This window comes from Hypanus sabinus, chromosome 23 (genome assembly GCF_030144855.1).
Source record: "Hypanus sabinus isolate sHypSab1 chromosome 23, sHypSab1.hap1, whole genome shotgun sequence".
Classification (NCBI taxonomy): domain Eukaryota; kingdom Metazoa; phylum Chordata; class Chondrichthyes; order Myliobatiformes; family Dasyatidae; genus Hypanus; species Hypanus sabinus.
The window spans coordinates 701,262-725,752 of record NC_082728.1 but is presented as its reverse complement, the minus strand read 5'-3'; the positions used below and the strand labels follow the sequence as shown (position 1 = coordinate 725,752).

Genomic DNA, 24,491 nt, shown 5'->3' with positions numbered 1-24,491 from the left:
GTGATGTACGGAAGATGATCACAAGCTGGTGATCACAGTGATGATGGTGAGTTGATCACAGATTGGTGATCACAGTGACATAGATGAGATAATTACAGTGACGTAGGTGAGATGATCACTGGTTGGTGATAACAGTGATGTAAGTGAAATGTTCTCAGTGATGTATGTGTGATGATTCAAGCTTGGTGATCATAGTGATGTAGGTGAGATGTTCACAGTAACACAGGTGAGATTATTGCAGGCTGATAGAGGCCACCACGTTGAGTGGAGTGAATGACAGTGTGAACTAGAATCTGGCTATGCAGTCTTGAGTGTATTGGGTGTAAAGTAGGGGTCTGACAGCACTATCCTGTCCATCCTTGGCACCATAGTGCACATCTGCATGATATGCTATCACAATAAAGTAGCTTCCATCATTAGGGACTGCCACCACTCAGGACATGCTCTAGTCTCATTGCTACCATCAGAAAGAAGAAGCAGGAGCCTCAGGGCTCACACCACCAAGTTCAAGAACATGTATTACCCCTGAACCATCAGGCTCTTGAACCAAAGAGAATAACTTCACAGAATATCACTTGCCCCATCACTGAAATGTCTCACAACCTATAGATGCATTTTCGGTGCCTTCTCACCTCTTGTTCTTGATTATTTATTGCTTTATTTACTACTATTATTATTTCTTTCCTTTTGTACTTGAACAGTTTGTTGTCTTTTACATACTGGCTGAACACCCAGTTTGGTGTGGACTTTCATTGATTCTGTAATGGTTATTATTCTATGGATTTATTGAGTATGTCCACAAGGAATTTAATCTCAAGGCTGTATATGGTAACATAAATGCATGCTACACCTTCAGAGGGAACACATTCCCAGCAATATCTCAAGGAACACCCTAGAGCAAAATACCCTATTCCTGAAGGCTTAGTGGGGCCAAGTTCCAATGTACCATTACAGATTGAGGGTATTTATGCTAGACCCATACTTGACACCGGCTCTCAGGTTAATATATTGTACCATTTGTTTTACACTGGTATTTGACACATTTACAATTGATGTAACAGTGCGCTAGAGATCTGGGGTCTTAGTACAGATGACCATCCGTATGGTGGTTACTTGTCATTGAAGCTGGCGTTTTCAGAGGCAGATGTGGGAGTAGCTAAGGTTCTTGATACGTTAGCATTGCTTTGTCCAGACCCGTTCGAGAAGAGTGAAGCTTCAGTTCTTGTGGGGATAAGTACTCCTATTGTGAGGAGGCTAGTGGGAGCCTACAAAGAGAAAGTTGGAGAGTGTTTTTTGAAAACATTGTCCATTCACCCTGTGTTCCGAGCTGCTTTTGAGGAAGTGTGTGGCCGCACTGGGCTGGATGATGAGCATAAACGAGGGACTGCGTGGTACCTAGTCCAAACCAGTCATGTTATTGCCTGGGGAAATAGTGGGCGTGACGGGAAACCCAAATTTCCTGGAATGCCTGATGCCAAGGCTCTCTTGGTGGATGCTCTGGAAGACCACACAGAGGAATCATGCTTACCTGCTGGGATACTGGTGAGGCCCGACCTGCAGAATCCTCGGTTGTACAGGTGCACAGGATGATAGTAAGTGTCAAGAACACTTTGGAGCAGGAGGTCACCCTCAGGCAGGGGATACCAATCTTGCACCTCTTCCTAGTGATGGTAATGACTAGTGTCCTGTGAGACAAGCCAGGGAGAAACTCTCCCCAAAAAAGGGAAAGTTGACTGCAGAGTCATTCAACTTTAGGGACTCCCTGGTACCTGCGGATTGGGAGAGGTGGTTGATAAAGAAGATGTTGAAGCTGGAAGATGTTTTTTCTACTGACGAGTTTGATGTGGGTTGTTCCATGAGCACTCTTCACACCATCTGGGTGCCAGAGAACACCCTGTTCAGATAAAGGTCATGGCGACTGGCGCCTGCAGAGGTGGAGGATGTTCGGCAGCCACTGTGGAAGTTGAAGGGAACTCCAGTAGTGGTGGCCGGGATGAAGAATGGGATGGTACGAATGTGTGTGGACTATCAGACTCTGTAAAGGTGTACAGTCCCCAACCAGTATACAGTCCCAAGAATTGAGGACACACTGGCCTGAGTGGTGTGAAGTGGTTCAGTGTGCTGGACTTGAGGAGTGGGTATTATCAGATCCCCATGAGTGAGCCAAACAAAGAGAAGATGGCATTTATACATCTGCTGGGATTCTTCCAGTTTGAAAGGATGAGTCAGTGTATATTAGGAGCCCTGGAGACTTTCCAGCATGTCACGGTGAAAACGGGGATATGAACTTGCTTGAGGTATTGGTATACCTAGATGGTCTCATAGTGTTCAGATCGACCTTGGAGGAACATGAAGCGAGGCTACTGAAGGTGCAGGGCCACCTGAAAGCTGAAAGATTAAAATTTTGCTTGGACATGTGCCAGTTCTGCAAGGCGGCTGTCAACTATGTTGGACACATAGTCTCATGGATGGAGTAGCTACAGATCTGTCTAAGATAGAGGCAGTGATCACATGACCAAGGCCCCAGATTGTGAGCACTTTGCGCTCGTTCCTTGGGTTCTTTGGATACTATCAGAGGTTCATGAAGGATAAAAGGAAAGCATGATAAAGATTATCTTAGCCCTTCAGAGCCTTTTGGAGTGAGATGGGATGCGAATGCAAAGAGGCCTTTCAGTTGCTAAGGGAGCTGCTGATGAAAGTGCCTATGCTGGCTTTTGCAGCACCCCTGGTTGCCGTATGTACTGCACACAAATGCCAGCAGAGAGGGCTTAGGGGTGTCCTGTATCAGGTTCAGGGCACAGAGTTGAGACCTGTTGCATTTGTTAACTAGAGTTTGTCACACACTGAGCAAAACTACCCCACACACAAATTGGAGTTCCTGGCATTGAAATGGGCTGTGGTAGATAAGCTAAGCGACTATCTATACAGTGCCAAATTTGAGGTAAGGATGGACAACAACCCATTAACTTATATCCTGACCTTGGTGAAATTAGATGCAACAGACCATCCGTGGTTGATGGCATTATCTTCCTGATTTCAGCCTGAAGTACCAGCCGGGGAGTCGAAACATTGATGCCCTTGCATTGTCCTGACATGCACACGAAGGTCTGGACAGGTCTGGACAGTGGGAGAGCATTCCTACCAGTGGAGTCAAAACCATGTGCCAGCTTTCCATCATGGGGAAGGCTCAGAAAAGGCAAGGGCAGAATCAAGCAGTAGATCATTTCAGAGCTTCTGCTGATGCCATTCCACAAGCTTACTACAACCTGAAGACAAAGCAGTTGCCAGAATTGAGTCCTGGGGAAGGGGCCGCAACTCAACAAGATGAACTACACATTGGTACAGTTTGGTGAGCAGTTGCGAAACAGGACATAACCCAAGTGGACAAGATGAAAACACTCTGCAGTGTCTCTACAACTGAGAGAATGGCCAAGATTGGAGTTAAGGAACCAGATCCTATACTAGTCATGTTGCCTCTGGACAAGCCTCAGCATTCCCAGCCGGTTTTACCTAAGAGGTATCAGAGGACTGTGTTGAAGTCACTTCATGATGATTTCAGCCATTTGGGCATTGACAAGACCTATAGATTACTCAGAGATCAGTTCTACTGGCCCCAAATAAAGCCAGAGGTCGAAGAGTACTGCAAGTCATGCAATTGATGTACAGTATACCAAGGAAGACGCTGCCTATGAGGGCCACTCCGTTATCCCACTTGCAGAGTGCGGGGCCACTTGACCTGGTGTGTTTGGATTTCCTGTCAATAGAGCCCAATGCCAGCAACATGACGAATGTCTTGGTTATTACAGATCACCAAGCAAGCCTTGCCTACCAAAAATCAGAGGGTATCCACCATAGCCAATGTGTTATGGGAGAACTATTTAGAACCCAGAACATAGAAAACCTACAGCACAATACAGACACTTCAGCCCACAAAGTTGTGCCAAACGTGTCCCCACATTAGAAATTACTAGGCTTACCCATAGCCCTCTATTTTTCTAAGCACCATGTACCTATCCAAAAGTCTCTTAAAAGACCCTATTGTATCCGCCTCCACCATCGTTGCCGGCAGCCCTTTCCACGCACTCACCACTCTCTGAGTAAAAAACTTACCCCTGACATCTCCTCTGTACCTATTCTCCAGCACCTTAGACCTGTGTCCTCTTGTGGCAACCATTTCAGCCCTGGGAAAAAGCCTCTGACTATCCACACGATCAATGCCTCTCATCATCTTATACACCTCTATCAGGTCACCTCTTATCCTCCGTCGCTCCAAGGAGAAAAGGCTGAGTTCACTCAACCTATTCTCATTAGGCATGCTCCCAATCCAGGCAACTTACTAGTAAATCTCCTCTGCACCCTTTCTATGGCTTCCACATCCTTCCTGTAGTGAGGTGACTAGAACTGAGCACAGTACTCCAAGTGGGGTCTGACCAGGGTCCTATATAGCCACATTACCTCTCAGCTCCTAAATTCAATTCCACAATTGATGAAGGCCAATACACCGCATGCCTTTTTAACCACAGAGTCAACCTGCACAGCTGCTTTGAGCATCCTTATGGACTCGGACCCCAAGATCCCTCTGATCCTCCACACTGCCAAGAGTCTTACCATTAATACTATATTCTGCCATCATATTTGACCTACCAAAATGAACCACTTCACACTTATGTGGGTTGAACTCCATCTGCCACTTCTCAGCCCAGTTGTGCATTCTATCAATGTCCCGCTGTAACCTCTGACAACCCTCCACAATATCCACAACACCTCCAATCTTTGTGTCATCAGCAAACTTACTAATCCATCCCTCCACTTCCTCATCCAGGTCATTTATAAAAATCACAAAGACATGGGGTCCCAAAACAGATCCCTGAGGCAGTCCACTGGTGACCAACCTCCATGCAGAATATGACCCGTCTACAAGCACTCTTTGCCTTCTGTGGGCAAGCCAGTTCTGGATCCACAAGGCAATGTCCCCTTGGATCCCATGCCTCCTTACTTTCTCAATAAGCCTTGCATGGGATATCTTATCAAATGCCTTGCTGAAATCCATATACACTACATCTACCGCTCTTCCTTCATCAATGAGTTTAGTCACAACCTCAAAAAATTCAATCAGGATCGTAAGGCATGTAATGCCCTTGACAAAGCCATGCTGACTATTCCTAATCATATTATACCTCTCCAAATGTTCATAAATCCTGCCTTTCAGGATCTTATCCATCAACTTTCCAACCATTGAGGTAAGATTCACTGGTCTATAATTTCCTGGGCTATCTCTACTCCCTTTCTTGAATAAAGGAACAACTTCCACAACCCTCCAATCCTCTGGAACCTCTCCCATCCCCATTGATGATCATCGCCAGAGGCTCAGCAATCTCCTCCCTCACTTCCCACAGTAGCTTGGGGTACATCTCATCCAGTCCCAGCGACTTATCCATCTTGATATTTTCCAAAAGCTCCAGCACATCCTCTTTCTTAACATCTACATGCTCAGGCTTTTCAGTCTGCTGCGAGTCATCACTACAATCACCAAGATCCTTTTCCATCGTGAATACTGAAGTAAAGTATTCATTAAGTACCTCAGTAATTATTTCTTTTATTATGGCCTTCCCAGGTGGATGCATAGTGATTAGGGACAGGATTTCGAAAGTAGGCTCATACATGAGTTACTGAGAATGCTTTGGAATCAAGAAGTCGAGGACTACACCTTATCACCTGCAGGGTGATCCCCAGCCTGAGGGGTTCAATCGGACCTTGCTGGACATGCTCGGAACCTTGGAGATCACTAGAAAGAACAAGTGGAGTCAACATATTGGGCATCTGGTCCACTAATACAACTGTACACAAAATGAAGCTACTGGTTACTAGCCTATTATCTGATGTTTGGTGGTTGACCTCTATTTTGGGACTGGTGGGGAAAATCTACAACAGAAGACTTATCTGCAGTATGTGTCTGATCTGAAAAGGGAGCTGAAAAAGTCTTATGAACCTGCTAAGGTCTCAACTACCAAGCAGAACCAAGGAAATAAGAGCAACTATGATCAAAAGGTTAGGTTCTCCCAACTAGTGCCTGGAGACCGAGGCCTCATAAGGAATCTGGGGCTACCTGGGAAGCACAAGTTGGCTGACTGATAGGCGGTTATGCCCTATGTAGTGAAGATTCAGATCCAGGTGAAACCAGAGAATGGGAAAGGGCCTGTCAAGATGGCCCTAAACAAGAACTAAGGAAATGGCACGGGTAATGGACGGGCAGGAGCCTCCCCCACCCCCGCCCCCGCAGATAGACAGGAAAGAGCCCAGGGAGTGTCTGAATCTGAAGAAGTAGATGATGGGGTAAGGAGGTCCCAAAGAGTCAGGAGACCCCCAAACAGACTGGCCTATGTTGCACCCAGGGAACAGAGTGTGGCACCTATCACCTTTGGTGAGCTATGTCATTGCCAGTTACACCTGGGTTGGACTTTGTGCTTTGTATGAAGGGGTGACACATTATCTCAATGTCATGAGGTCATGACTAATTTTGGTGGGGGGAGAGTGTAACACCCTGGGAAAGGTTTCACTGCTATTGTAATAGTCTTTCTGTAGAAGCAGTATTTGAGTTATGGTTAAAGACAATGGGAGCTTTCAAATATGAGCTGGGTCTTTTGTTCAGTGTGAGATGAAGAGAGAGAAGATACTGGAGAGAATCAAACATAGGATATAACCCAGTGGGGAGATCGTGATTCGATGGAACCAGGCACCAAGATCAACTGAGGATCGGTGAATTGAGCTCCAACTGGTGCACATTTGACTATTAAATTATAATGGACCCTTTTTGTTTTTTCTTTCTTTTCTTTACTAACCATTTAGTTAAGATTCATAAATATAATTCCTTTAATCGTATACAGTGTGCTGTCTGTTATTTCATGGTACTGAGTTGTAACAGGGTAGCAAATTACACAGCATCCAGACAAACCAGGGTTTGGGGTGGGAGAGCCGTCTCAATCTCACGAGTTTGGCGGGACCAGAGTGCGTCTTCCCCAGACTTACGCAGTCAAGGAAACCAGCAGGGTTTCATGTACTTGGATAATAAATTTACTTTGTACTTTATGGTGCATCAGTGTTAAAAATAATTGTGGTGGAGGTGCTGCTGCTGATCAATTACCAGTTGTAATGTGTAGGTCAGGAAGTCAAGTATTCAGTTGCAGAAAATCTTAAAACACATTCGACTTCATACATTAAAACAAAATGGGAGAAGGAAGGAGGGATAATTTTATCTGAGGAAGAATGGACAATAATATGGGGGTATCAATGGAAGTGCACCAGTTCACAGAAATGGAGGGAGTTTGGATGGAAAAACTTGATATTTTTTTACACCCTGTCAGAAATCCCATTATGATAGTAACCTCCGTTTGCTGGAGAAATTGTGAAAATCAAAATGCAAACTATTATCACATTTTCTGGGATTGCCCCATTATCAAGGACTATTGGAGTGGGATACACAATGCCCTACAAGACATCTTTAAATGTGAAATACCCTTAGAGAGTAAGACCATATATTTTGGGTATATACCTCAAGAATGGTTGAAAAGAGATAAATATTTAATGAATATACTGCTGGTGGCTGGTAAAAAGACTCTTACTAGGAAATGGTTATCACAGGAGAGCCCAACCTTAAATGCATGGATGGACATTACAATGGACATTTACAAAATGGAGACGATAACAGCATCTGTTAATCATCAGTTAGAACCATTTGATTCATACTGGGAAAAATGGTTTAACTACATAGCACCTTATAGGCCTGATTTTATCCACACAAATCAATGAATATGTTGTAAAAAAAATCACTCCCTACTTGTACATAGTTTTCTCCTTTCGCTTGTTCTTTCTTTCCTCTCTTTTTGTAAGTGTATACCTCAGATAAGTATTATGTGGAGATTTGTGGTATATATGACTATATGATATATATGAACACTATCTGAAATACATCTTATGGAAATGTTTGTTTGATGATCAACTTGGATAAAAAATAAATTACAAAAAATGTATTCAGTTGCAGAGGGAAATGTTGCTTCCCAGGGTCTGGAGTTTGGTAATGAGTTTGCTTGGAATTATAATATTAAATATAGTCATAAACAATACGTGCCCTTAGTGTCCAAGTGCTCCAGAGATGAGTACAGAGCCAAGGAGATGGTGTTCTGGTTCTGCGGTACGTTAAATGCAGGTTGAAGTTGGATGGAAAGCTGGAGTTGATGTGTGCTATGACCAGCCTCTTGATGGTGGGCGTCTGAGCTATTGGGCTGAAGTTGATGAAATGGCAGATAAATTGCGGGGTGAAATGGGCTCGGAACGGACAGCTTAATCCTAATAAATGTGAGGTGATATATTTTGGGAGTAATAAAAAGGCTAGGATATATACCATGAGACAAAGAGCACTGAGGAACAGAGGGGCCCTGCTGTGCAAATCCAAAGATCCTTGAAGCTGGCAAAGTAGCTAATGTGGTTAAGGCAGCGTATGAGATAATGGCCTTTGTTAATCAGGATATTGAACATAAGAGCAGGGAAGCTATGTGCCAATTTTATAAAATATTGGTCCGACCTCAGCGGGAGTTCTATGTGCAGTTCTGATAACTACGCTCAAGCAAGGATTTGAAAGAGCTGGAGAGAGCGCAGAGAAGTTTCACCAGGATGTTGCCTGTGATGCATCATTTCAGTTATGAGGAGAGACTGGAGTAGTTAGGTCTGCTTTCCCTGAACCAGACATGATTAGGGGGTGAGGGGAACCTTGCGGTGGTATGTACATTAGGAAAGGTATAAATAGGGCAGACTGTCAGAGGTTGTTAATGCCAGAGATCACAGGTTTAGGGTGAGTGGAAAGAGGATCTGAGAGGGACTTTCCTCACTAGAGGGTGGTGATTAGCTGGAACACACTGCTGGGGGCAGGATCATGTGTCTGGCCATGTCCAGCCTAGGCAGGTGCTGGGGGTGGAGAGATGGTGAGATTAATGATGTGGCCGCCTACTGTTCAGTGTGGACTTGTCTGGCCAAATGGCCTGCTCCCAACATGTACAATTGTGTGACCATCACCCCCCCCCAACCTTCCCATGCCCTCAGCCTACATTGCTGCTGGGAGTTGTAAGTGATTCAGCCTTACCTCACCAGTCTCAGCGTGTCCTTCCGAATGGAGATCAGACTCCGCAGGGTTTTCACCGGCTCCTGAGGCGGAGGAGCAGCGTATGGGAACTGTGGGTGGAGCACGGAACGCCAGGATCACTCCAGGGGATGGGTAACTGTGAAATGTGGTGCTGACCCCATCACCAACCCCCACCAGGTCCTTCCCCTCGCGCTCATACCATCCATCCCAGCCGAGACGGATAACAGGAGGGCACTGACCTCAGACAATCAGATACTGGTTTGCAACACCAGCGTGGTCTCATTGGACTGAATGGCCTCCTCAGGCAGGGTGTGGAGGAGGGTCCTGTGTCTCCTGCCAGCTTCCCCACAATAGGGACCATCACTACCCCTCCCAAGGGGGAGCTGCCTCCCTCAGTCCTCCAACAACCACTCACCTCCCCTCCCCCCATTGGAGACCTCCTTCTCCCTGAGAGGGAGGCTCTAACCCACTGCTGCTATCTTTCCCTCGGGGGGGGGGGGAGGGGGTGGATAGAGGGCATCAAGGATCCCAGCTTTTTATCCTACAGCTGTGTCCTGGAGTGTCCATCTATTAAGGCTTTGTTACCAGGGTAACCTGGTCATCAATCTCCTAGCACCCATGGGTGGGCTGACCTTGACTCTCAGTCACCACAGATGTGCAACCATCACATAGAGCCAGGAGGAGGCTGACTGCAACCTGCAGTAGCCCAGCGACCAACCCTTTCACACCTCCCACAGTAGGCAATGGTTACCATGGTTACAGCCCCCCAAGGGTCCTGCTGCTTGAACAACTGCTCAACACACTGAGGGTGACCCTCACACACACTGGGGGGGGCCTTGCCTATAAGCACTAGCTCCAAGCACACTAGCACAGAGTGCAAGGGGTCAGAGTTCACTGGTGCAAGACATCCTGTTACTGAACACGTGAATTAGCCAGTGGACAGTAGCATAGTGCACTGGGTGAGAACACACTGGTGCAGGACATACTGACACTGAACACACGATACGGAGCAGACAGGAACAGTGCAGACCAAGTGCTGAATGAGTACAGATGGGTCAGCAGAGAGAGGACGACTATGAACAGAAGTCCACTGCCTTTCCCCCAAACCTTGGACCTGAAACATTCCTGCCTGGCTGCCACTCTGCAATCTCAGTCCGCAGGGAAGTCAGAAGTCAAGTACATACAGTGACCGGCCGAGCTCCCAAGAAGTTGAGGTCGGAGTTCTCCCCAAACAGGAATCCCTCAGGCTGAGCAGAGTCAAACGTCTGTCCTCCCATGATGAAGTGGCTAGCAAAGTAGTTCCCTAGCGGAGTAAGAGAAGAGAGTCCAGGTCAGGGTCAGAGGTCAAATGGGCTTAAGTGTTGTCACCAATTCTGCTCTACTATGTTGTCTGAATGACTGGAAACCTGTGGTCAGTTAAATTGTAGCCTGGGATCCCTGATTGCACTGAGACCCACTGACCCTGAACCTGATATTGTAAGCCAGCCTGATATGCCAACAATGTAACTGCCTTAATAGTTACAATAGAACTTAACAGATCAGAGTGTGGGTAAGAAACAGGGAGAGAAATGGGTGGAGAGAGAGAAGAGAGAGGGGAGAAGTGTGACCAACATCCCACCCCAATCCCTGCACCTTCTACCAAACCAGTTGTGTATCCAATTGGCCATCCAGGCCTGGATCCCACTGATCTAACCTTCTGAACCAAAGACCTTGCTAAAGTCCATGTAAACAAATTTCACTGCCCTGTCCTTATCAAATAGCTTGGTCTCCAGATTCTACAACCTACATACTCATTCTCAAGTTCCCTTTACAACTCATGTTCACATTTGTCTCTCTTTGTTTATGTATAGTTTTTCATAAATCCCATTGTAATGAGTGAGAGGCCTTCAAAAGTGAAATTTTGTGTTTGTATGTTCCTGTCAGAAGAAAATGCAAGGATAATTGGTTTAGGGAACCTTGGTTTTTGAGAGATATTGAGGCCCTGGTTAAGAAGAAGGATGTGCATAACAGGTATAGGCAGGCAAGAATAAATGAGGTAATTGAAGAGTATAAGAGATGCAAGGGAACATTTGAGAGGGAAATCAGGAGAGCTAAAAGAAAACATGAGGCTGCTCTTGCAGACAAGGTAAACAGGAGAATCACAGACATATTAAGAGAACCGAAATTGGCTCTCTGGAAGATCAGCATGGTCATCTACATATGGAGCTGAAAGAGATGGGAGAGGTCTTAAATGGATTTTTTTTTCCATCTGTGTTTATATAGGAACCGAATGGGTGGGGTGGGGAGGAGGTTCCTCACTCTGTGAAAGCACCCAGGAGACTTCCAGGAAATGGGTTCAGAGAGGAAAAGTGGCACTGAGGCAAAAGATTGCCGAGCTTCTGGCAATGATCTTTGCATCATCAATGGGGATGGGAGCGGTTCCGGAGGATTGGAAGGTTGCAGATGTTGTTCCTTTATTCAAGAAAGGGAGTAGGGTTAGCCCAGGAAACTATAGACCAGTGAGTCTTACTTCAGTGGTTGGTAAGTTGATGGAGAAGATCCTGAGAGGCAGGATTTATGAAAATTTGGAGAGGTATAATACGATTAGGAATAGTCAGCATGGCTTTGTCAAAGGCAGGCTGTGCCTGACGAGTCTGATTGAATTTTTTGAGGATGTGACTAAACACATTGATGGAGGTAGAGCAATAGATGTAGGGTATATGGATTTCAGCAAGGCATTTGTTAAAGTACCTTGTGCAAGACTTATTGAGAAAGTAAGGAGGCATGGGATCCAAAGGGACATTGCTTTGTTGATCCAGAATTGGCTTGCCCACAGAAGGCAAAGAGTGGTTGTAGACGGGTCATATTCTGCATGGAGGCCAGTCACCAGTGGTATGCCTCAGGGATCTGTTCTGGGACCCATTGTCTTTGTGATTTTTATAAATGACCTGGATGAGGAAGTGGGGGCATGGGTTAGTAAATTTACTAATGACAAAAAGATTGGAGGTGTTGTGGATAGTGTGGAGGGCTGTCAGAGGTTACAGCAGGACATTGATAGCATGCAAAACTGGGCTGTGAGGTGGCAGATGGAGTTCATACCAGATAAGTGTGAGGTGGTTCCTTTTGGTAGGTCAAATATGATGGCAGAATATAGTATTACTGTATAGTATACTCTTGGCAGTGTGGAGGGCCAGAGGAAGTCGCATAGGGTGAGAGGTGACCTAATAGAGGTGTATAAGATGATGAGAGGCATTGACTGTGTGAATAGTCAGTGGCTTTTTCCTACGGATGAAATGGCTAACACAGAGGGCACGGTTTTAAGGTGCTTGTAAGTAGGTACAGAGGAGATGACGGGGCAAATTTTTTTACATAGAGAGTGGTGAGTATGTTGAATGAGCTGCCAGCAATGGTGGTGGAGGCATGATAGGGTCTTTTAAGAGACTTCTGGATAAGTTCATGGAGCTTAGAAAAATAGAGGGCTATGGGTAACCCTAGGTAACTTCTAAAGTACAGTAAGTACAGGTACATGTTCGGCACAGCTTTGTGTGACAAAGGGCCTGTATTGTGCTGTAGGGTTTCTGTTTCTATCTCTATGATCTCACAGCTAGCAGTGCTGGACAAGGGCCTGCGTGGCCGACCTTCAAGAATAACAGCTATCTCCATGCCATTTCCCGGCTCCACTCCACAGCAAGTCCCTCTGCAGGGTAGCACTATCAGCCCAGACCAAAGACAGACGTTGACCCCATCCCATCAACTCTGCAGACATCTGGACAGTGGGAGCCAGTCATGGGGGACTGACAGACTCTTCCATCATCACCCTGGGACAACCAGTCCCACACACACTGATGAAGGTTGGCACCATGGTGTGTAGGTGGAAGGAGGTCCCACAGGGTCCTCAGCCTATCCAACAACAGTTCAGCATGGTGCAGAAACACTGGGAGTTCCAAGGATTCAACATCTTCCAGGTGAGGACCTCAGTGCCCCAACAGGAAAGGGCTGAGTAACACCCACAATGAGGCAGCTGCTCCACCCTGAGGGAGGGAGCCCCTAGAGAGTGAGGAACACAAGAACTGAGCCAGTGTGGACCAGCCTCCCTGTATCAGGTGCCTCTACCCACATCATCCATTGGATATGACCACAACACAGTCCCACAGAGGGAGGACATGGCCCTCACCCTCTTGTGTGGATGGACAACCAAACTATTGGGACAGACTCTGAAACTCCATCTCACAACATGTACAGGTTGACCAACATGTGTTCACTCCTCAGGGCAGTGACCTGGGATTCCTCAGTGTGGGGGTTCCTCAGGGCGGTGACCTGGGATTCCTCATGGTGATGGTTCCTCGGGGCAGTGACCTGGGCCCAGTCCCCTCAGGTGTCCCACCAATGACCTTCCGTCCGTCAGACAGTCAGCAGCGGGACAGTCACTGATGCAGCCCCGAGTTCAGTTCCACTCAGCCCTGCTCGGTGGATGAACCAATCTCTCAGACAGTTCGGGAGCTATCAGCGACAATGTGACAGACCGTCCAGGCTACGTGCAACAGACCCCCACCCCCGGGTTACGGTATTACAGATCCCCTGGGATAGCGGTATCCACGCCCTCTCCTTTCCCCGTTCTCCTCACCGGATTTGGGCGGGTACCGGTACACAGAGCCGGCCGGGATGTCCAGCTCCTCCACCGCCGCGTCCCGTCGGCTGTTCAGAGCCCCCATTCCGGACCGGGCCTTCCGCCGGACGGTGCACGTTCCCGCGCCCGCTGCTGCCGCGCGCCTCCGAATTTACGTGACCGGCCGGCCGGCTCGAGAGGAGTCCCCGCAAGGTCGGATCCCGGCAGCTGTGAGTAGCCGAGCCAGTGATGCATTGTTGTCCAATGCATGCGGCAGAAATGCAGTAATAAGGCTGCAGTGATGCATAATCAGATTTAGCATCGGCATCACTGCAGCGATGCAGAGAAACGCATGCAATAAAATAAAATGCGGCCGGAATAGAGGGAGTCGTTCCCAGGACGTTCCTGAGACAGCGAGGGCCATTTCTACTACGAGATGATGTCTTTCACTGTACAGGAGCTAGAGCGAGATGATGTTAAAACGGCGTCTGGTGATTATTTATCGGACAGCAGGTGCCACTATGGGGGTGGGTCGCTGAGGCTTTGGCTCGAGAGGACCAGGTTAGACAAGGTAACAACACCCTTAGCCTTTCCTCTGCCATGGGTTTATTCTTGTCGCCGAGATATAGTGAAAAGCTTGTCTTGCATACTGGTCTTATTGATCAGATCGTTACACGGTGGATCGAGGTAGAACAAAATAAACGCTAACAGAATGTAGAATAAAAGTGGAGGGCAGGTAAATGATAAAGAGTTAGATTGTGACACCAACAGTCCATCTTATCGTACGAGAGTCTGATAACACGGTGATGATGGGGGCTGGTTCTGCGCTTGCGAAGATCAGGATAACACAGCGGGATAAAAGCTGTCCTTAAGCCTGATAGGACGTGCTTTCAGGCTTTTGTATCTCCTGCCTGATAGGAACTATTTTAGATTACTTTAAACTGTTCAGGCAGAGTAGATTAGTAGTTGAGACTGACAACAACAGTTTACTCCTACCAGTGAGCTGACAAGTGAGCTCAGACCCGCACCAGGCTTGTTCTGAGGAATGTGGGAAACTTCGGGAGGTTGCCGGAGTTTCCAGTGACTATGTGTGTCGGAACTGTGTCCAGCTGCCTCTCCTAGCAGACCACATGCACCAACACATTCCCCCACCTACTGGCACAGAGAGAACAAGCATTGGTCAAGCTCCCCCAAAATGTGGCCAGAGCCACCAACCCACCCTGACAGCAGCCAGTGTCTGACTGACCCACAGAGGCTGGCCTGAAGGAGGGCCAGCAATACCAGCCCATTCTACCTCCCACCACTTCTGCCAAGTTAGAGGTAATGTCTGCCAACCCCTTCCCCAACAGATGATAGAAGGGAATATGGCAGAGGTGTCAGAATTAGTCAGTAGGTCAGGCAGTGGCACTGAATAAAAGGGCTGAGATGGCCTGTTTCCATGCTGTAATTCTTATATGGCTGGGAGGAGAGTCACAGTTAGCATTTGGGGTTGATAAGATTCACAATTACAATGTTTATTGATCATTGGATAGGGTGTGGATAGAAATGGAATTAGTTTATTCCTGTCACATGTACCAAGATACAGTTGGCTTACATACTTCTCGTAACCATCAGTTCAGTACACACTGAATTGAGGTAGAAAAAGGTCAAACAATAACAATGCAGAATAAAGTGTAACATCTTCATAAGTCAAAGTATCAAGTACAGGAGTTGCAATGGTATGTTAAAGTTATACAAGACATTAACAAGGGCTAATTTGGAGTATTGTGTGCAGTTTTAGTCACCTACCTACATGAAAGATGTAAATAGGGTTGAAAGAGTATGGGTTAGGGACAGTTAACCCTAACCCTAATGCGGAGCAAATTGAAGGATGTTGCCAGGAGGGCCTGAGGGAATGGTTGAATAGGTTAGGAATTTATTTCTTGGAGCATAGGAGAATAAGGAGAGATTTGAGAGGTATACAAAATTATGAGCGGTATAGATAGGGTAAATGCAAGCAGGCTTTTTTCTACTGAGGCTGGGTGAGTATTAGAATTAGAGGTCGTGGGTTAAGGGTGAAAGATGAAATGTTTAGGAGAAACCTGAAGGGAGATTCTTCACTCAGAGGGTGGTGAGAGTGTGGAACAAGCTGCCAGTGCGAAAGATAGATGTGGGTTCAATTTCAACATTCAAGAGAAGTTTGGATAAGTAAATGGATTGGGGGGGCGGGGCTGAAGGGCTGTGGTCCAGCTGCAGGTTGATGGGATAAGGCAAAATTACATGTTACCATGGAGAAGATGAGCTGAAGGCCTTGCTTCTGTGCTATAGTGTTCTATGATTGTAACTCCCTGACTGCCAGCAGCTTCTCCAATCAGACTGCACAAAGGGGCAGTTAGGGAAAGGTAACAAATGTTGGTCTTGACTGCAATGGCCAGATTCCTAAAATGTCCATGTTTGTCAGCAGCCAAGCCCCCTGTCTACTTTCCTGCCTCACCGTCATTGCCTGAGGACTTGGCTTGGAGCGGGTCCCTCACTGGACACAGGTATGGACGTGCCACTGATGGACATGGACACAAGCAGGTTACTGACCAACGTTGACAATGACAACTTATTAGGGGACATCAGATAGAATGCTCAGATTCCCCAGCTAAACAAATCCAACAAAGACACGATGCAGTTATAAAGAGTTTATTGTTGCTGTGCATACAGGTCCATGTGGTAAACAGTGATAGCGTGCAGAATCAATTTGGCTGAAGTTTCGACTGAGAAAATGTGATGGGAAATTCACCAGGGATGTTGGACCTTTGGCCAGAGTCAAAGATTTGCAGAGAGTAGAACTCACAATGTAGGGGCAATCAGTCACTCGTGCCTAGATGACCACTCGGAGTAGGGGACAGTCATTCACTGTTGGCACTCGTGGTGTAGGGACAGTCAATCATTATTGGTCACTCAGTGACCGAGCTTCCATTTCTGCTGTGGGTGGAGAATTGCTGAACCACCAATCTCTGTGTGAAGATACTTCTCATCTCAGACTTATCACTGAGACCCTGCCCAGGGGAGGGGGTGGGAATTGCCGGCTCCAGGTCTGCTGTGCCCAGCTCACCCCTTCTTCCTCACACATTTACTTCCAGTGCTCAGTACACAGGGACATTTCTCCCTCTGAACACACCACTGTCCAGTTTCTCACTGCTTATTCAGGTACAGCAGGCAGTGAAGAAAGCTAATGGCATGCTGGCCTTTATAACAAGAGGAATTGAGTATAGGAGTAAAGACATCCTTCTGCAGCTGTACAGGGCCCTGGTGAGACCCCACCTAGAGTATTGTGTACAGTTTTGGTCTCCAAGTTTGAGGAAGGACATTCTTGCTATTGAGGGAACGCAGTGTAGGTTCACAAGGTTAATTCCCGGAATGGCGGGACTATCATATATTGAAAGATTGGAGCGACAGGGCTTGTATACACTGGAATTTAGAAGGATGAGAGGGGATCTGATTGAGAGATACAAGATTATTAAGGGATTGGACACGCTGGAGGCAGGAAGCATGTTCCCAATGATGGGTGAGTCCAGAACTAGCCACAGTTTAAGAATAAGGGGTAGGCTATTTAGAACTGAGATGCGGAAAAACTTCTTCACCCAGAGAGTGGTGAATATGTGGAATGCTCTGCCCCAGAAGGCAGTGGAGGCCAAGTCTCTGGATGCATTCAAGAGAGAGTTAGATAGAGCTCTTATAGATAGCGGGGTCAAGGGATAAGGGGAGAGGGCAGGAACGGGGTACTGATTGTGTATGATCACAGTGAATAGCAGTGCTGGCTCGAAGGGCCAAATGGCCTACTCCTGCACCTACTGTCTATTGTCTATTAATCTCTCTGCCCAGTTAGACAATTGGACATCCAGCCTGGTGACCAAGTCCACATTCGGATTCAGCAAACCTAGATATGTCAGACCAGAGCCTCTCACACAGCTGCTGACACAGGGAGAACTGGGGCTGGGGAACCACTGCAGAGGTCCTGGAGGGAAAAGTGAGGGATGGGTAACAAAGTTCTTATTGGAGGAGTCACCCTGATGCTTCCTCACCCTATGGTATGGGCTGGGAGTGTAGGGAGTGTACAGTGGTACAGCTCTGAACTGCACCCCAACCTGTAAGCAGTTGAGTCAGGAAATATCTCTCACTCTCTCCCCCTCCCACCATCCCAGACACACTGAGCAATGTCACCCCTCCAAAGTGAGATATCCCCATTCACTCCCCACCAACCCACTCCCTCTATCCACCTCCCATTGCTCCCTCGATGCCGAGCAACATCACCTCCCGCACTGCCCCCTCACCAACCTGGACACACCAAAACATCCCCTCCCACAATGTGACCTCCCACCATCCCCAACACTCAGTGACATATTGATGCACCCCATCATGCTCCCTACAGTGAGGAACAGATGGTCCATTGAACAGATCATCTCCAATATATTTCTACAACTGTTAAACATTGAGGGGTTCAGCAGGGGCTGGCAACTCAGGCTCGTGGTGAAAGGCAGGTCCCGTTGTTCCTGCTGTCGGCTCTGGAGATGGACACGAGATGGACCGAGGCTGGACCGGCCCTGCTTGACCGTCAATGCAAGGACTGGTCACCAGCTCAGCCGGACACCGGCAGTTTCGCTCCTGCTGGGCACCACGTTCGTTCACCGCTGACCCTAAACACAGGAGAACCAATCATATTCCCAATCGACCTGTGACTGTGAGCTCACAGAACATGATCTCTGAACAGCCCCAGAACAGCCAACCTTTCACTGGTCCCTGGGTCACAGAATAGCTGACCTCTGACTGCAGGGATATGGACCTTTGACCAAAGGATTTCTGAACAGGACCTCTATATGTCGGGAATGCCAACCTTTGACTACTGATTGACCTGTGATGTAAGTAGTGAGAACCCAGTGCCTATGGGGTGAGAATGAGAGGGATTTTGTCCCAGCTGTTGGAACAACTCCAGCCTCAGCTGTGGAGTAGGGCACAAATGGCATTTAATTACATTCCGCCATCTTCAATGTTCCCTCCTACCACCTTCACCCATTGGCCGTAGAACACAGACAGTCACCCAGACTCAAAACCCCCTCTTGACCCCAACTCCTACCTCAACCCCTGGGGACAAGATGCAGGGGAAAAATACCGACCACTGCCCACTCACCGTCAGATGTAGGAGCAGTATTAAGCCACTCAGTCCATCAAGTCTGCTCCACCATTCCATAATTGCTGATTTATTATCCCTCTCAACTGCATTCTCCTGCCTTCTCCCCATAACCATGAGACCATAAGACATAGGACCAGAATTAGGCTATTTGGACCATTGGGCCTGCTCCACTGTTCAATCATGGCTGATCGTTTTACCCCTCCTCAACCTCATTCTTTGGTCTTCTCCCCATAACCTTTGATGCCATGTCCAATCGAGAACCTATCAATCTCTGCCTTAAATACACCCAACAACCTGGTCTCCACAGCTGCCTGTGGAACAAATTGCACTAATTTACAACCCTCTGGCTAAAGCAATTTCTCTGCATCTCTGTTTTAAATGGACACCCCTCTACCCTGAGGCTGTGCCCTCTTGTCCTAGACACTCCCACCATGGGAAATATCCTTTCCACATCTACACTGTCCAGGCCTTTCAACATTTCAAATGTTTCAATAAGATTCCTCTTCATCCTTCTGAATTCCAGTGAGTACAAACCCAGTGCCATCAAATGTTTCTTGTATGATAACCCTTTCATTCCTGGAATCATCCTTGTGAACCTCCTCTGGAACCTCTCCAATGCCAGCACTTCTCTTAGATGAGGAGCCCAAAATTGTTCATAAAACTCATGGTGAGGCCTCACCAGTGCCTTAAAAAACCTCAGCATCACATCCTTTCTCTTATGTTCTAGACCTCTTGAAATGAGTGCTAACATTGCATTTACTTTCCTCACCGCCATCTCAACCTGCAAGTTAACCTTTAGGATGTTCTGCACAAAGACTCCCAAGTCCTTTGCATCTCAGATTTAAGGATTTTCTCTCCATTTAGAAAATAGTCTGCACATCTATTTCTACAACCAAAGGGCATGACCATGCATTTTCCAACATTGTATTTCATTTGCCACTCTCTTGTCTGTCCTTCTGCATCCTACCTGTTTCTTCAACACTACCTGCCCCTCCACCAATCTTCATTTCACCTGAAAACTTGGCACCAAATCAATCTATTCCATCATCTAAATCATTGATATACAGCATAAAAAGAAGCGGTCCCAACACCAACCCCTGCAGAACACCACTAGTCACTGGCAGCCAACCAGAAAAGGATCATTTTATTCCTACTGGCTGTTTCCTATCAATAAGCCAATGCTCTAACCATATTAGCATTTTTCCTGTAATAGCATGGGCTCTTAACTTAGTAAGCAGCCTCATGTGGGAATTGTCAAAGGCCTTCTGAAGGTCCAATATATAGCATCCACTGCATCCCTTTATCTATCCTACTTGTAATCTCCTCAAAGAATTCCAACAGGTTCACCAGGCAAGATTTTCCTTGAAGGAAACCATGCTGACTTTGTACTATCTTGTCCTGTGTCACTAAGTACTCCATAACCTCATCCTTAATAATTGATTCCAACATCTTCCCAACCACTGAGGTCAGGCTAACTGGTCTATAATTTCCTTTCTGCTGCCTTCTTCCTTTCTTAAAGAGTGGAGTAACATTTTCAATTTTCCAGTCCTCTGGCACCATGCCGGAATCCAATGATTTTTGAAAGATCATTACGAATGCCTCCACCATCTCCATCGAGACCCCTTTTACAACCTTAGTGTGCATTTCATCTGGCCAAGGTGACTTATGTACCCTTAAGGCCTTTCAGCTTTTTGAGCACCTTCTCCCTTGTAATAGTAACTATACTCACTTCTCTTTGCTCACAGTCTTTAACATCTGGAACACTGCTAGTGTCTTCCACAGTGAAGATTGATGCAAAATACTCACTTAGTTCATCTGCCATTATCTAGTACCCATCATTAGTTCTCCAGCCTCATTTCTTATCTCTCTCAACTCTCGATTATTTTTTGCATACTTAAAAAAGCTTTTACTATCCACTTTGATATTGTTTGCTAGCTTGTTTTCATATTTCATTTCAAAGATATTTCATCTTTTCCATCCTTTTCTTTTAGTTGCTCTCTGCAGGTTTTTAAAATCTCCCCAATCCTCTATCTTCCCACTAATTTTTACTTTATTGTATGTCCTCTCTTTTGCTTTTACATTAGTTTTGATTTCCTTTGTTAGCCATGGTTGTACTATTTTGTCATTTGAGCATTTCTTTGTTTTTAGAATACATACGTCCTGCACCTTCCTCATTTTTCCCAGAAACGTACAACATTGCCGCTCTGCTGTCATCCCTTGCAGGCAGCTCCTTCCAATTTACTTTGGCCAACTCCTGTCTCATACTACTGTAATTTCCCCTACTCCACTAAAATACTGTTAGATCAGACTTTACTTTCTCCATATCAAATTTCAAGTTGAATTCAATCATATTGTGATCACTGTCTCATTAGGGCTCTTTTAGCTTAAGCTTCCTAATTGCCTCCAGTTCATTACACAACACCCAATCCAGTGTAGCTGATCCCCCTAGTAGGCTCAATGACAAACTGCTCTAAAAAGCCATCTCGTAAGCATTCAACAAACTGACTCTTAAGATCCACTACCAATCTGATTTTTCCAATGAATCTGCATGTTAAGATATCCGGGACTATCATAACGTTGCCCTTTTGACACACTTTTTCTATTTCCTTATGTAATCTGTAGTCCACATCCCAGTTACTGTTGGGAGGCCTAAATATAACTGCCATCAGGGTCCTTTTACCCTTTTAACTCAACCCACAAGGATTCAACATATTCCGATCTGATGTCACATCTTTCCACTGATTCGATGCCATTCTTTACCAGTGGAGTCATGCCTCCCCCTCTGCCTACCTTCCTATCCATCCAATACAACGTGCAACCTTGAACATTCAGCTCCCAACTACAACCATCCTTCAGCCCTGATTCAGTGATGGTTACTACATCATACCTGACAATCTGTAATAGTGCAACAAAATTATCCACCTTATTTCTTATACTTTATGCATTGAGATACAACACTTTGAGCACTGTATTTGCTACCCTTTTTGATTTTGCAACCTTAGTGCGCTGATAATCACCCCACTGGCTGCAATTTTGTTCTATCATCTGTCTGCCCTTCCTGACAGTCTGGCTGCATACTATCTTTGCCTTTTTTTTACCATCCATCCTTTCCTGAGTTCCTTCATTTCAGTTCCCACCCCTCTGCTAAATTATTTTAATTCCTCCCCAACAGCTCTAAGAAACCTGCCTGCGAAAATATTAGTCCCCCCCAGGTCCAGGTGCAACCCATCCATTTTGTACAGGTCATATTCCCCCAGAAGAAATCCCAGTGATCCAAGAACCTGAAGCCCTGCGCTCTGCACCACCTTCTCAGCCACACATTTATCTGCCAAATCATCCTGTTTCTACTTTCACTAGCATATGGTACAGGCAGCAATCCTGGGGTCTTGCTCCTCAGCTTTCTGCCTACCTCCCTAAATTCTCTCTTCAGAACCTCAATGCTTTTCCCTCCTATGTCATTGGTACCAATATGTACCAAGACATCTGGCTGCTGTCCCTCCCTCTCTAAAATGCTGTGGATGCTATCTGAGACATCCCTGACCTTGGCACCTGGGAGTTAACATGCCATCTGGGTGTCCCATTCATGCCCACAGCATCTCCTGTCTGTTTCCCTCACTGAGTCCCCTATCAGTACCGCTCCCTTCTTCTCTGTCTTTATCTTCTGCACCATGGACTCATGCTCAGTGCCTATAACCCGGTCTCAGTGGTATTCCTCTGGGAGGTCATCCCCCACACCAGTATCCAAAGCAGTATAGTTACTTTTGAGGGGAATGGCCACAGTGATGCTCTGCACTAACTGCCTCATCACATTTCCATTTCTCCTGACAGTCACCCAGCTGCTCGCCTTCTGCAATTTAGGGGTGACTACTTTCCTGTATCTCTGATCAATCATCTCCTCACTCTCCTGTACAAGCCAAAGGTCATCCAGCTGCTGCTCTAGCTCCCCAACACGGTCTTCAAGGAGCTGCAGCTGGATGCACCATACAGATGCAGTTCCCTGGGAGAGAGAAAAAAAGGGAACTTTAACAGAAACTTATCCAGAGCCAATGCCCCTTCCAAGCCAAAGCCTTGGACATTCTGACTAACCAACCAACCTCTGCTTTAAATATACTCAATGACTTGGCCTCCATAGCCATCTGTGATAATGAATTCCACAGTTTCACCACCCTGTGGGTAATAAAATTACTCCTCATCTCTGTTCTAAATGGTTCTCCCTCTATTCTGAGGATTCATTCACCATCCCTCCCGCTCCTGGTACCCCTTTACCAGAAGGTCACTCAGTTATGAAAAAGGCCCTTTGGCCTAACCAGACCACGACAAAAACTCCCATCTAAACTGATTCCTCCCATTTGCCCGCATTTGGCCCATTCCCCCTCAACTATTTCTATCCATGTACCTGTCCACGTGTCATTTAAATGTTAGAAAACATATAGCACAATACAGGCCCTTCGGCCCACAATACTGTGCCAAGCATGTACTTGTGCAAAGCGTCAGAGACCTATCCACACAGACTCAAGGCTGTAATTGCTGCCAAAAATACATCTACTAAACATTGACTTGAAGGAGGTGACTACTTATGCAATCAGACATTTTATGTCTTACATTTGTAATTACTTTAGATCACTTTTTAGAGATCTGTTTTCACTTTGGCACAGAAGAATATCCTTCTGTTGATCAGTGTCAAAAAAGCCAGATTAAATCCACTGTGATTCAATGTTGCTAAACAATAAAACATGGAAACTTCCAAGTGGGGGGGGGGGTGAATACTTTTTTTTTTAGGCACTGCAAATTCAATAGAAGCTTGGAAACATAGAAAGCCTAAGCTCAATACAGGCCCTTCGGCCTACAATGCTGTGCTGAACATGTATGTACTTTAGGAATTACCTAGGGTTACCCATAGCCCTCTATTTTTCTAAGCTCCATGTAGCTATCCAGGAGTCTCTTAAAAGACCCTGTCACATCCACCTCTGTCACCAGCAGCCTATTTGACACACTCACCACTCTCTGCGTAAAAAACTTACCCCGGACATCTCTTCTGTACCTGCTTCCAAGCACCTTAGAACTGTGCCCTCTTGTGTTAGCCAGTTCAGCCTGAGAAAAAGCCTCTGACTATCCACACAATCAATGCCTCTCATTGATATTAATATACCTGCCGCAACTATTTCCTCTAGCAGCTCATTCCATGAATTAACTGCCCTCTGGGTGACAAAGTTGCCCCTCTTTCCACTTTCATCTTAAACCAGTGCCATCTGGTTCTAGATTCCTGAACGTGTGCGTTCACCTTGTGTCTACCTCTGATTTTCTACACTTCGATACACTCCAGTGAATAAAGTCCAACCCTCTCAACCTCTCAAAAAATCACTCCCTGGAGTCCTTGCAACATCATCAGAAATATCCTCTACATCCTTTTCAGCTTGATGGTGTCTTTCCTGATATTAAAGCTGAACACAATATTCCCCACGGGGCCTCACTGCCTTGTACAACAGCAACATAATACCCTCTCTTTGATACTGTTCTGGCTGGTAAAGGACAGTGTGCCAAATGCCTTCTTCAGCTTTGGGGAGTTCAAGAAGGTGACTCACCCCCCCCACCCCCTTTTGAACAGCACCATGGGA

At 46.3% G+C, this 24,491-nt stretch overlaps 2 protein-coding genes across 11 annotated transcripts in view; both read right to left on the bottom strand.

Annotated features, from left to right (window-relative positions):
- Nucleotides 1–13,920, bottom strand: part of LOC132379859 (E3 ubiquitin ligase RNF157-like) — an 88,050-nt gene extending 74,130 nt beyond the window's left edge. For 3 of the 8 annotated variants that reach the window (XM_059948129.1, XM_059948128.1, XM_059948132.1), the window contains exons 1-4: nt 13,737–13,918; nt 10,318–10,436; nt 9,134–9,222; nt 5,708–5,785 (exon numbers count right to left, since the gene is read on the bottom strand). In XM_059948129.1, coding sequence (XP_059804112.1) covers nt 5,708–5,785; nt 9,134–9,222; nt 10,318–10,436; nt 13,737–13,824 — 374 coding nt within the window. In that variant the 5' untranslated portion in view covers nt 13,825–13,918. Of the gene's footprint in view, nt 1–5,707; nt 5,786–9,133; nt 9,223–10,317; nt 10,437–13,736 lie in introns of all 8 variants that reach the window. The other 5 variants (XM_059948125.1, XM_059948124.1, XM_059948127.1 and 2 more) reach the window with 5 other exon arrangements.
- A 2,291-nt stretch (nt 13,921–16,211) lies between these two features.
- Nucleotides 16,212–24,491, bottom strand: part of LOC132379858 (uncharacterized) — a 74,159-nt gene continuing 65,879 nt past the window's right edge. The window contains exon 18 of one of the 3 annotated variants that reach the window (XM_059948122.1): nt 16,212–18,382. In XM_059948122.1, coding sequence (XP_059804105.1) covers nt 18,171–18,382 — 212 coding nt within the window. In that variant the 3' untranslated portion in view covers nt 16,212–18,170. The remainder of the gene's footprint in view (nt 18,383–24,491) is intronic. The other 2 variants (XM_059948121.1, XM_059948123.1) reach the window with 2 other exon arrangements.